At 42.5% G+C, this 14,105-nt stretch overlaps 1 protein-coding gene across 4 annotated transcripts in view; it reads right to left on the reverse strand.

The window, feature by feature from the left end:
* Positions 1-13,779, reverse strand: part of LOC116945055 (unconventional myosin-Ib-like) — a 105,735-nt gene extending 91,956 nt beyond the window's left edge. For all 4 annotated transcript variants that reach the window (XM_076071475.1, XM_032959157.2, XM_032959146.2 and 1 more), the window contains exons 1-2: positions 13,621-13,779; positions 4,635-4,787 (exon numbers count right to left, since the gene is read on the reverse strand). In XM_076071475.1, coding sequence (XP_075927590.1) covers positions 4,635-4,766 — 132 coding nt within the window. In that variant the 5' untranslated portion in view covers positions 4,767-4,787; positions 13,621-13,779. The remainder of the gene's footprint in view (positions 1-4,634; positions 4,788-13,620) is intronic.
* Positions 13,780-14,105: the final 326 nt, after the last annotated feature.

Here is a 14,105-nt window from a genome sequence, read left to right on the forward strand (position 1 = left end):
TCGAGAATGGATTCTTATTTTGTTTTGAAACATTTTGTTTGTCTTCAGAGCAGTCATGCAACTTTCAGTGATTAAACAAAAAAAATGCCATTTTGTGTAAACCATGGTCATCGCACCCCACAGTCCAGTTCTCTGTGTCTATTAGACGACAAGCACATGCATTCTTTACACGTGGATGGAGACGGTTAGTATGCAGTGAACACTGGAATCCCGCATCACCAGTGGTGGAAATTCCACATTTCTATGTTGGGTGTTTGGTCATTACATCGGAAGACAACTGTTGATTTCCCACAAGGTAGGGTTGATATTATTGACCCTCGCAAAAAAAAGGAGCAAGTCAACCACTTGACAAGGATTTCAACTTGTAACCTTCATATGTCAAGTCAGGCGCTCCAACCACTGCGCCACTCTGCTGGTTAAATAACCCACACCGATTGTCATTAGAGGCATTAAAGTGGATATCTGCTGTGTAACTAAACGTACATTTTTGGCTGCATATAAATGAACACTTTGCGGTTTATTGGCGGCAAATATATATTTTTAAATAATAATAAAGTCAGTGCTCCAACAACTGCAAACATTTTCCTATTTCTGTTACTTCATCATTCCTTCAATGGCACACAAATTATTAATGAGAAGCGAGATAGATGTGCAGCTCACTTCGATATCGACTTGAGATAAATACAAACTTGATTGCGGATCAGCAACAACTTTTCAATTCACTTTTGGCAACACCAAAATATATTTAACTAAAAAAACGTATATATGCATGCCCCTTCCACGTAAAACACACCCACACACTATTATAAGATCATTTTGTTATTGTATTTTTGTCACACAAAAAAAAACATGCCTTCGGGCAGAGCATTCCCCATTTCCAAGCAACATCTGGTTTGCGTTTACGGAGCTTTCCAGACTCGGGAGCTTTTTAAAACCGTAGAAGTCTAGTGGTCAATCTGTGTCCTATTACCACTCCACTGACAGCACACATGCACGCACGCACACAGACAACCGCAGGGCTTCTATGCAGTGGCCGATCCTGTTATGGACTGCACGTTATCTCACATTCACCTTTGATTTACATTCATACCACCTCTTAAAAATAAGGAACAACAATGTATTAAAATGTTCTCATGATTCTTGTTATCTTTTACGGATAACCGTAAAAAGGGTGTACATTCTTACGAGGTATGTATGTCTTGTCACATACGTATCTAAGCACCTTTGCACTCTGTGGGAGGTGTGTCAAATAGATCGATATTCAAACTACGTATTCATGTTTATGACTTCTAATTCGTACCATGAAATGTCGAAGAGAAAGAAAACTATGCAATCATCAGTCTGGGCTTTTAAGGATTTGAGCGAGGTCTGTAAAACGTGCTCCGTGAGTAGCTGAGACCAATAACATATGCAATTATCTGAAGAAGTGAATTATGGTTTTTCACCCATGGTTAACATACGGGGCTAGACACATGGGATGGAGTAAAATGAATGCAGCGATTAGCTATACTTTTGCATCATAAATAACATGTATAACGCTACTTAACCTTATGGGAAAGGGTCATATAACATTCATAGAAAGTTCCTTGGACGTGTTTTCACACTGCTGTATGCTAATAAATGACGACTTAATGAGTTCACTAATATATATTATTTTCAGTGGGGACGTGATGATCAGCCACTATCCGATACATTAACTGGCAAAGGCAGGGCATTGGTATCAGGAACAATGTGACATTAAGTCAATTAAATGCCTGTTTTTAATGTTAATAGAAATAATTCATGAAAAAATAAGAATAGGTTTTATCCTTTCTGAAATTAAAACAGATGTTAAGATGTTCAAACACCAAACAGAATCCTTATGCAAGAAATCATGTCTGCATTAACCACACGTACTTGCGGTGAACATGCAAACAAAACATGCTCTGGTAATTTTTGCATTGTCTTTGAAACTGATTGGTCTACACCAGAGACAGCCCTCTTTAGGGCCTAGTCTCACCAGTGTCAGACCAGGGAACAACGCCACAAGGCGAACAGCACAAAGACAATGCACTGTCAGGGCACGGATAGCTCGGGGGAGAGCAGCTACAAAATGGGACCTTTTTTGATACTGGCAAAAAAAGTCCTATTTTGTAATAATTCAATTAATGCAACAAATTGCTTTTTAAATAATTTGGGCATTCGAAACCCTTCTCGAACATTTTCAAATAAGTAGAATTGGCAAATCTTTATCATCTTCTTTGGTTCTTTCGGTAAAGTCACGTAGAATGAGAATAAAATAATAAAATAACACAATAAAATCCTCACAACGTTACTAGTTGCCTCTGTGGATGTGTAGGTTTTGACTTTAACATAGCCATTTCTGTGACCAGTCCCAAGCTAATCCCTCAGCTATTTGATATGTAAACCCCCTTTGTCAAGGTGCCTCACTTCTCCCAACCAGCTTAAAAGTCGCTAGGAATCTTAACATCGTTCATTGAAGCTCTGTCGTCCCGACAGGTCTGTTCCTTTCACCTGAAGACGGCCGCTTGCGTTGTGGCCAAACCGTCGTGAGAATTTTATTGTATTATTTTATTATTTTATTCTCATTCTACGTGACTTTACCAAAAGAACCAAAGAAGATGAATCCTTGCAGTCACGAAAGCTTTAAATCGAAAATTACATCTTTATCAGATACAAAGCATCCCTGTCTGTAACAATGGCCCATCGTAGACTCGCAAAATGGCCACACATGGTCAGAGAGAGGGCAGAGAGGGTCACAGATAAACACTTAAAATGGCTATGAACGCATTCATATTACGTTTTAAGAGCTGACAGATAAAATGCGCAAATGTAATACTATATTCCCGGCACATAAGATAAATGTGTCTGTGTACAGCCTGCCAATGTTTTGACAACCTCAAAAGCAGAAATTAAGTTTCACTTGTGGCTATTTGGTGCAGATTCAGTTCACCTTACTCTTTGCTTCTTTCGGTGAAGTCACGTAGGTAGAAAAATAAAATTAAATATATCACGACGTTTCCATCGCAACACAAGCGGTCGTCCCCAGGCGGAAAAAAAATAATCCAGCAGTGGAACTGCTGATATATTATTTATTATTTATTTTATTTTTCTACCTACGTGACTTTACCGAAAGAACCAAAGAGTATGGATCCCTGCAGTCACGAAAGCTTCGAATCAAGATTCAGTTCACCTTGTGTGCAGTCATCAAATATCCATCTGAAATGTTGAAGTTCAACAGAAAACCATAAATTGTTCACCAGCATTGATTCAAGCACGCCTGGTTGTGCTGATGAGAAACTGTATGTCAAAACTAATTCATAGTGTATGTGTACTGCATTAATGCTGATGAAATGATAAATTCCCAGAAGGCAGTGGGGCTGATTGCCTGATAATAAATTTTCTTCCTGATATTCTACACAATGACGATAATGATTACTTAGTGCTCTGTAACCAAGATGTCAAAACAGCAACACAAAGAGCACATTGTGGTGAACGCGGTTAATTCTTGGTGACGACCAGCTGATAAGCAGAGTGTGTGATTTTCATACCGTTAGTGCTCTTTGTACCCGAAGAAACCCGCTTGTTACAATGAGACATGCACATTTCATAGAGATACCCACTCTTATGAAACACAGTGGCTGTGGTCGTGAAATGTATATTCAGCCTGTAACGAACCCACTAAATTTAACAATTAATTTAACCATGTAAAGGCCTTTATCAATCCACTTCTGGATGAAGGTCTCCTCAAAGGTCATGGAGAACGCTAGTGACAAAACTTCAAGATACTTGGCAGTGCGGCTTGGTTAAGGAGTGGCGGTGAGGGGGAAAGACCAAGGGATGGTTAAAAATAAATCTTGCCACTGATGCTAGCCGTGACCGGGAATTTGCAGGCGCAGAGCGAAGTGCCGTGCATCATTGCCCCAACCACTCCATCCCAAAAACAACCACATCTAAAAATGTGTGAGGCAAGTGCATGACTATGTAGAACCCCCGTTGCCGCCGTCACAACAGAAAGCGTCTGTTCAATGAACGTGTGTTTGCCTGCAGTGTGTAAGGTGTGCTTTAGACATGTGTGTACATGCAAGCAAGTGTGTGCCTTGTGGCATAAACACATCAAAACACATCAATAGCATAATCACCTTGAATCAGATAGATTTATACGGTAGACAGGACATGATGAGATTTGACGGGCCAAAGGCTCATTGATGAAGCTTGGGGGGGGGGGGAATTAGTAATTTAGCTAAGACCATTTGATCTCACTACTTAAAAGGATACGTTTGATTTCTGTTCGAGTATATTCTCTCCGTGAGTAGGGGAGCAGTGAGCCCAATCGCTCTTCCCTCCCCTTTCCCCCATGGTCACCTGGCCTGGGGCTTGTCATCCGCGGAATACCTATACCCCTTTCCCCCCTATCGCTACGTGCTTTATAATGGGCTGTTATTCACACAAAAAACACGTTTAAAAAAAGTATATGTTTGATAAGCCGGAATGGCTTAGCATATTCTCAGAGCTCCCTGTGCTTTCTACCCCGCCCCCCCCTCCCCCCCCCCCGAGCCACCACATTTATGTTTTACGCCGAAGTGTGCTAGGAAGGGGGTGGGACGCAGTGAAGTGGCGGAGGTCGATCGTACGTAGAACTCGTCGTGCTTGAAGCGCTCCCTGAGGTTCTTGAGGAAGGAGTCTTCGGTGAGAGGGTCCAGCAGCACCATGTCCGCCAAGCCCACCTTGTCGTCCAGCAGCGAGGTCACCTTGCTCTGCTCCATGATGGCCGATCACTGCAGCCTCTGGGATGAGACGGCACACTGGATCACACTCTAGCAGGAGCAGATGGGAGCGGAAGGAACGAGGGACCGATGCAGCGGAATGATCGTGCAAAGGTTTTTTTTTGTTCCCACCGGACTTTGTGCTCTCAGCAGGTCTCCTCATAAAACCTAACGTTGTTGCATAACTTTATAAGTACTGTACTGCATTGCACATCGGCGAAAATCATTGCACACAGGGGGAAGTTACTGCTAATAAATATCACCTAAATTTTCCATACAGTAAACGATATGGGTGTAATTATCCACCCTCCGACCCACCCCCGAGACACTTCGATGAAACGTTACGATTGAGGGTCACGATGCGTTTCAAGAATTGATTTTTTTATTTCGTTCACATTGTGGAGAATGTAGCACCACGAACAGCTGCAGTGATCACTTGAGTCGATCACATACGACATCTACAAATTTAAAACGTCGATTGTGAGACATTTGCCATAAGCGTCAATAATCTACACAGCATCATCAATATCATGAAGTGAATATTATGAAGCGCACCTCCAGGTGATCGGCAAGACTGCGTCATCGTGAACAGCATATGGACACGCCTCCCAGATGCTTAATGCGGTAGTTTAGCAACCACGCATCACGATGTGTATCAAATACGGCAACAAAGAGAACACAAGATTACACCTGAAGTGCGCTAACAACATCATCGCTTGTGACGTGTTAGAAGTTACAGGAGTGGTACAGCAGTGACATCACAAGGGCGCTCCTGGTGAAATGCAAACGCTTCGGTTGTTCGTTTGCAATAATAGAGATTAAAACTCATTTTGAACAATATGGGTCACCAGCTACGTGCCGAGACGGATAAACGTTATTTGTGTTTTTCAGCTGCATCTTCCTTTACATGAATTTGGAAGCTTAATGCGCGGCGTCTACAAAATAAAAGTAGGCATTTCCCTGATTCCTCGAACTTGCAGGTACTTTATATTAAATTGTCTGATGCCATAAATGTTTACCAAAAAGAAGTATAACATTAAAAGGATACACACATTAAAACACATCACAAGCATAATCACCTTGAATCAGACACATTTATCCGGTAGACTGGCCATGACGAGATTTCAGGGGCTAAATAACTCATTGATTAAAAGTAAAGTAATTGATTTCAAACCCTAATATTATTCACACTCATCCCTTTATCCACCAGGTTAATCAGAAGCCCTGTAAGAAAAGTGCCAGCATCTGCTGTGCCAACGGACGTATTTTCACACGATTAATTACGCATTGGTTGGATTTCTGCCTGGAAAAGTCTATTCAATCATTTACAATTACATGACATTTACGAGTTAAAGTGACACGGGTTTTTTGGCAGAATAGTTGCCCTTTTAAAATGTTCTATGCTGGGTTTTTTTTCTATCTCTATCCTCTGAAATGTATTTTAATCTACATCTTGAGAGAATGTACAATTCACCAATTAACACATTTTTAGCACCTGTCACTACGACGATTGAGGCCACGAATAATGTAGACACCGCAAGGTAATTTTACTCAATGTCAACGGCAGTATTTTTTTTTTATGCGAGATTGCTCCATTTTAACCTTTAAATATCAATCTGTTCCATTTAAAGTCGACGAAGTGTTCATGATTCTGAGTAAGGCAAGGTAGTTGTGTTGTTCCTAATCTTTTTTTCTAACAGAGTTGTGCGAGTTAAATCTTCATTAAGCATCTTCAATTTCTCCTCTTCATCAACACACCTTTTGTTCTTTCAGATAAATCGTTCGAGGTTTTTTTACATTTACCCCCACTTTCAGGCACTTTTTTTTATAATGTTAAGGTTACAATTTACAAAGTTTCTTCTACTATTTTACTGTTTTTCCTGCTACTCTGCACGACATGCCAATCACGGTTATGCCCTCTTGGGCCCTGAATCACATATTTAAGGTGTCAATGGGCAACAATCATAATAAGCGGTAAACTGTTAAAATGTTAAAATAGTATTAGGCCTAAAATGCCTAAAGTATACAATGCCTAGGCCTAGATGACTAGTAACGGATTACAGTCAATGGAATATTTAGTGAACCCCTAAACAATGTAGTTGTATGTATGTTGAACTTGTCGCGCCATAGGTAGCAAACCTTGCTAATCGGAGGTGCGGGGGAAGGGCAACAAACTAAACACAAAAATACATTCTGATGAAATAAGAAAGTATTACTTGTTTATAAAGCAAGACATCCAACATGTGTCAAGATTGCGGCAGATCAAAAGAAATAATTACCAAATAACTCCAGATAGAGGCTTTGATTGATTAACTCAACGAGATTATGACTGGGCTACAAGCCGCAAAAACAAACATGCCACAAGCTGCCTAGGGGGGGCGGGGGGGGCTTGTCCAGATTGTACTCACATCAACGAACACCAGTTAGTGCTACCACTTCATATCGAGGACACGGAGTTACATAATGCCCCGGTAAACGCATGCACGCGTCTATTACGTACACGTAATTACTCGAAGAAGTCCAGGGCATTATCCAGTTGCTCTTGTCCCATTAGTGACGCATTGTGCAGAGAAAGTAAAACATTCTCCAAATTGGGGTGGCTGGGTTAGGCGCTGAGGATGCCAGCTGGTCTCCGAGGTCATGGGTCACTTGCCTGTAACTGCAATCACAGCCCTGCCCACTGAGCACCCCGAGTGTGCGTTTACAAAAGCGTGCTGTCCTTCAGAAGACACGCTCATCCCTGTCCAGATTTGCGGCCTCTAGACATCGTGCGACACTCTTCTCTTGGCAAGAGCGGACTATGCATTGCGTCTCTTTGTCATAAGCAAGGGTGGGCTTTCAGTTATTTGAGTAATTGCTACAATTTAGCGGCACAACCAACCACGTTAAGCGATCGCGTGATCGCATGCCAGGGAGCTATCTCTCGTTAAAAAAAAACGAATCCAGCCAATGTATAAATTGAAACTATTATTTTTTTTGCCGCCAGTGATTTCTAATGTTGTCTCCCGTCCTTTATTGACAAAAACAATTCGCGAAAGAGTTCAACAACAAAAAAACGGCAGGCAGCTCAATGATTCTATTGGAATTAAAGATAATATAATCAATACGTAAATGTAGCATTCCATAAATAATGCTCATTTAAACTCGCATGGAAATGCAAAATTATGTTAGCACCATATATATTTCAAATAAAAAAAAGTGGCGATGGGGGGGAGGGGGCTGGTTGTGGGGGGGGGAGGGGTTAGGGGGAAGAGAGATGGGGTTGGGGGGAGGGGGCGGGGGGGGCTCATAAAAGTTTAATCGTGGAGTCTTCGTACGCGCTTGGCGGAGTGGAACTACACCGCCCCGTTTGTCATTGCAGTGGCTGGAACACTCGGTGCATTCCCATCTCTCGCACCCAGTGCCCCCTGCACATATGGCCACATTGCCCTGCAGCGGGCTCCGAGGCCGCATAAGGAACCCTAATTACCCACCGCGCGTGCGTCCGTATGTACGTGCGTGTGATGTTCAGTCTGGCCATGGTGGTCAGGATTTTTGTTTTGTTTAAGCGTACACAAATCGATTTCTGCGAACCACACTTTCTGTGTTTCCTGCAAAATGAATAATCATTGAAACCAAACGACTATTAAACGTATTCTTTGATTCTCTCTTTTCTACGTGACTTTACCGAAAGAACCAAAGAGTATTTCTTCCAGTCATGAAAGCTCCAAATCAATATTAAACTTATGTTAAGAGCCTTTTCTTCCGATATATACCGACGGTCATTCGAAATTGGTGTTGTATAAAGTTCACAACCAAGTAGAACTTTCAAAGGCATCAATTAACAGCATAGTTGAATTAAATTCAGACATGCCTGTGATTAATTTGCCACTCTTAGAAACAAGTATCAGCGTCAACGATGAAATTCCCATCAGTTTATTATAGCGATAATATTCCTCTTACGTTTTTTTTTATTCAGTCACGAGTGCCAAGTTTCGTGCCTAAATTCGCATCCACATTTGACACGTGAGGGCCTTTAAACAATTGAACAACTGCTCAAGTCAGACCCAGCTGTCAGGCGCAACGACCTCAGACGCTTTGATGATCAGCCCTAAAATGGTCATGCCTAACTTGCAACGAGTGTGGCACCACTCGCATGTTACGCTGGTCGTTGCCAGCTGCGATTCTCCGGAATTCCCAGATACATTACGGAATGGATGTTGATCATGTGCACAATGCAGGAGAATTCCAAGCCCTGCACAACATGCGCACAAAACTCACTAATATTTTTAAAAATATATATCAAATGTTGTTGGCACAATGCAATGTGCCAGCAACTTTTATTATCAACTAGCTTGGATTATTGTCTCGGATTAATACACGTCCTACGCTGAGGGTTGGGGGGTGGGGGGTGCGTGACGTCAGCAGGCACACTGCGTGACGCTGCCGCATGCGGGTGACATCACAGATGTGACGTCACCGCTCACTTGCCGTACTAAATATATCCATTATTGCACCCCTCCCCCTCAAATACAAGTCTATTTTTATACTTTTTGCATTGTGAACAGTCTGGAAGATACCCACATGCCAAATTTCAAGTGTGTTGTATGTTGGACAGTACGCTAAACATTTTGAACAGACACACATATTCACAAATTTCCCTTTTATATATATAGATTCGTTTATTGAGTAGAAATGTTTTTATTTGTGAAGTGTTTGTATGTTACTCATATGCCTAATTAAAATCTGGTCACCAGAAACATTTTAAAAATGTATTTCTCATCAGGCCCCATGTTGTTAAGTGCAGTCTCCAACCTTTATAAACTCAATCTCTCTGGCCTCTCTCTGTGCTGTGCAGAAGCACCATTGACCAAAACGTCACCTATGATACATGCTATTCTTTTTATTTTAATGCGGTGATTGCGACGAATGTGTTGTGTTGTTCTGTTTAAATGTCTATCTTTCATTTGGTGATGCTGCCAACGCATCTTCACCAAATTATTTGTTCATTTTATCCACGTCAACCTTTGGTGAGGAGGAGAAATAAATACAATATTCTACAGAAATCTGTCACACCTTCACAGTGGTGGTTCATTGTTCGGCATGACACAGAAGAGAAAGTCACCTGGCAGGCGGCGTGAATTATTGCCTACACATAAACAAACCGGCTAAAACCACCCAATGTGCCTAACATGGCCCCCAATCACCTAGGAGGGGCATATATTTTATGAAGCAATCGAAGATGGACTTTTTACAGGGCACATGCAGGTCCTTACCCTCATCTCGCGAATATGAGCCGTGAGGGCTGGGCGTCGTTATCACTCAGCTTTATCACCGCTGGCGAGGAAAAAAGTCCTGTGCATTTTCAACGAGTCACTTGTCAGGTTCATGGCCGTGTGGCCCTGAACCTGCAACCTTCAAACCCTGTACCCAGTGGCATTGAGACACACCCTAAGGGTGCAAGATCAGGTCTCGCTGATGGCACCACGCATTACAACCGAGTCTACTACGCGTTTACTTCTGAGTAATGTGATCATCCTTGATGCAGGGCCCAGATACTAGACGTAATTGAGTCAGATCAACAACGGCAAACGAGGGGGAACGTATCCTTCATAGATTGTACCTGAGGCTACAATATAACACCAGCATCTGCTTCATTTTCTGCTTTGCTTGACCTTGCTTTGATAGTAATGTTTCCTCGCTAGTAAGGGGCGGTCCATAAATGACGTCACGCATCGAGGGGGGGGGGAGGGGTGTCAGATATTTGTGACGATGTGTGACGAAGGGGGGAGGAGGGGGGTTTGAGAAATGTGACGTCACATCATAATGCGCAACTTTAAATAAATATTAATTAAATAGAATTGTTATAGCAACACTAATTTTGATTAATTTTCAATATTAACTATTTGATTATTAAAATTTACTCAGGTCACCTTTTATTTATTCCATGAAGGGCACATTTTGCTTTTCCATGGGAGAATGGAGAAGCACAGATTTTATAAATGTTTTGAATGATTGTTATTAAACATTTAGATTCTAAGGATTCTACCAGGGCTTTTCATTCTGTGGAATGAATATATGATTGTTATAATTGTACTCTCCAATATGATTCGTTCTACTACAAAGTTTGAAGTATCTTTCATAGTTATAATTACTTTTAATATTTAATAATTATAAGGAAATTTCAATATAATATTCTGAACATCTGCAGTTTTAGTTAGACGTTGAATATTTTCAAGTGAATGTTATGCTAAATTTCAGCTTTCCAACGCCTCCTTTTTAATACATGTTTTCTCCTACAACATCAGAGTGCAGCGCCACATTAAATACGCACTACAATGACAATAGTTTAAAGTGATTTGAAGCATGTTTTATTTTTAAAATGGAAATATGGTTTTGGAGGCGGGGCAGAGCTTTGTGACGTCATATTTGAGGGGGGTCTGACTTTTTGTGACGCCGTGTGACGAGGGGGGGAGGTCAAAAATCGGCCAAAATCGCGTGACGTCATTTATGGACGGCCCCTAATGCTTTTTATGAACCTTGGGCAGTACATGGTTAAATTAGCTCCAGTCACACCTATTTAACCCCAGTCTCTGGAGAGCCATCAATGTTAATTTTAGAAAGTTATAAACAATTATTTCTTCGAATAAATATAACCCAAACTAATATTATCCCTAATACAGCATTTCAGTTGAAAACAATGTTGTGGGCGAATGTGTTAAATTATTCTTGTTATTAGATAATCTTGTGAGAAATTGCTTCATATACGATTATATAAAGTAAAGAATAGCATAAAGCATGTAACATCCAAGGGTATGCAGAGGTTGTGGGAGAATGTTGTCAAAACTGAACTCATCAGCAAAGAGTCAACTTACATAAAAGACGTAAGTTTGAGTACATCTCCTAATCTCTGACATGCGTATGTATGAACTTATTTCGCACCGTACGTGGAAAACATTGGCGTTGTAATTGGTCCTGAAGATTAATTATCTTCTTAAATAGCTACATTCTGCAGGACCTCATATCTCCATCAGCTCAATAATCTCCTACGTCCACAATTTCCTCACCCCAGCTGCAGCTGAGACCCTCAACCGTGACCTCATCCCGACTCAACTACTGTATTGTAGCTCTCTTCCTCTATAGCCTCTTCCAATCGGTCACCCTGAAACTCAAGGTAATCCAAATGTTGCTGCCAAACTCCTCACCCCGCACCCATGGAGAAGACAACATCACCCGGTAATGATGAATGCTCCTCAAGCTCCCCAAAATACCAGTTGAATTTAAGAGTCCACTCGCCGTCCTCAAAATCCTCAAATGAGTCAACCCCTTAATACCTATCTCATCTCGTCTGACACTACTACCCCTCCGCTGAAGCTCCCTGCTCCAAGACAACGGTTCTGTTCACTCCCTTCCAAAGTTCATTTCCAGGTTCAAAACTCAACCTTAATTCCTCAGCCTCTATACAAGATAAATTCACCCATTGTTTCCGCACATCATCTCGAGATGCGGTTCCATTTTGACACTGCCATACATGAAAATTGTATTTAAATTGTGAATTGTAATGGATTTTCATTTACCCTCATAACAAAGTTCCGCTTGAAGGAGTAAATTTATCACATTTTATCTCGGTGGACAGATAATAATAAAAAAAGATTATTGATTATTACAGGATTATTGGCATAACGATTAATACTGAACCGGTGTTAGTGGTGGAGCAGGGACAGAGTAATTAGGTCACCTGAGTTCAATTCCACCCCATGGCTAACATCAGTGTTGAGTGGCATCTGCAATTATACCATACGCGGGTCCCCTTCACCATCCCGCATTGAGCAGCATGGTGAAGTATGGTCAAACAAACCCCTATGACGGATGTGGCGAGGTGGGTGGCCGTCATTAACTGAACAAGTTAAGAAAAACAACGGTTTACCATTGCCTCGTTGCCAGGTCATTACATTAATGGATGGCTCTTGGTGTAATAACTTCTGAGAAAACGTTTTTGGTTTGCGCAAAAGTTGCTCATGCAACTTTACTGCATTGGGATACGAATAGTTAATTCACACAAATACCGTAGTATCACCATTACCCGTTGTAAAACGGACACTGCTCTTTTAACGACATGCGATCATTTCCACTTCAAGCAACGATGCCCAGTCTCAGTAAATGGAGGCAGGAAATGTCAAACCGAACGGTAAATGCTGTTTCACCACGCCGCATGAGTTACCTTACAAACTCACTCAAGCGATCAAACATGTCATCATGCACCAACCAAGAAACCATGGCGAGAGCTCACTGATTCCAGAGACGATTCTCTTTGAGGGCAATGACCACCCGATTTGTTTCCTCAAGATAATTCAAGTGTAGTTTTCCAATGTGTCAGGTTAGAGTCCTGACTCGTTCACCTATTTACTAGCTTCTGTGACATGTATTGATTGCTATTACTCGCATTAATATTAAATGTTGCCCAATGCCCATGGGTCTCTCCCAACTCGGTTGAATCTCACACGTAACTAACCACTGTCCATCGCTACACTTTGCCTCATTACCAAAGCACAGATTTACTCAGGCCATGGCAGTGTTCATTTTCAGTAAGCAGTTATAACATCTGGATGACAAACCACTGACACGACAATAATGGAACCAACGGGAATACGAAGTTAAGAACCACTCAACCACGGAACCCAGGAAAGGAATGGAACCACAAGGAGAATGAATAATGGCCCTCGTGGGGAAGATACGAGATGATGCCCCAGCAGCCCCGCGGTGTTCCCTCCTGCCCGGTAGGCACACTTGATGGCATTGATGGTCATGCTGATTGACAGAGCAGTGCAGCAGCAGCAGCAGTCGATGATGATGATGCTGATGATGATGGACCCACCGTGAATGTAGCAGCCTCACGGGCAGGATACTCCGGACTCAGTTCCACATGGAGGGTGCTGGGCTCCTCTCTCTGCTGCTGCTGCTGCTCTAAGCCGAGGATGGCAGAGTGAACAAAAGCTGGCCCGCACTCCGCCGTCACCCCCACCACCACCCCCCACCACCACCACCCCCCCCCCACCACCACCCCCCACGGGACGTGGGGGGTGGTGGTGGGGGGGAGCGTGGATGGTGGGGTACGGGGCGGGGCTACCGGGGGGGGGACCTGGCTGGATGGGGTTGGGGCTCTGGAGGCGGGGGGTGAAATTGAGGATGAAGCGAAGGTGGGGCGTGGGCAACGTGATGAGGGGCGGGGCTACTGACTGAGGGGGCGGGGGCTATATGATAAGGGAAGCGGGACGACTGTGCTAGTGGGCGGGGCTAAACACGGCGAGGGGCGTGGTAATGTAAGAAACATAACTTAGCGGACTTTAAGATGAAACGAAT

The sequence above is a fragment of the Petromyzon marinus genome, chromosome 2 (genome assembly GCF_048934315.1).
Source record: "Petromyzon marinus isolate PM22_M1 ecotype Great Lakes invasive population chromosome 2, UKy_Petmar_22M1.pri1.0, whole genome shotgun sequence".
NCBI classification, from domain to species: domain Eukaryota; kingdom Metazoa; phylum Chordata; class Hyperoartia; order Petromyzontiformes; family Petromyzontidae; genus Petromyzon; species Petromyzon marinus.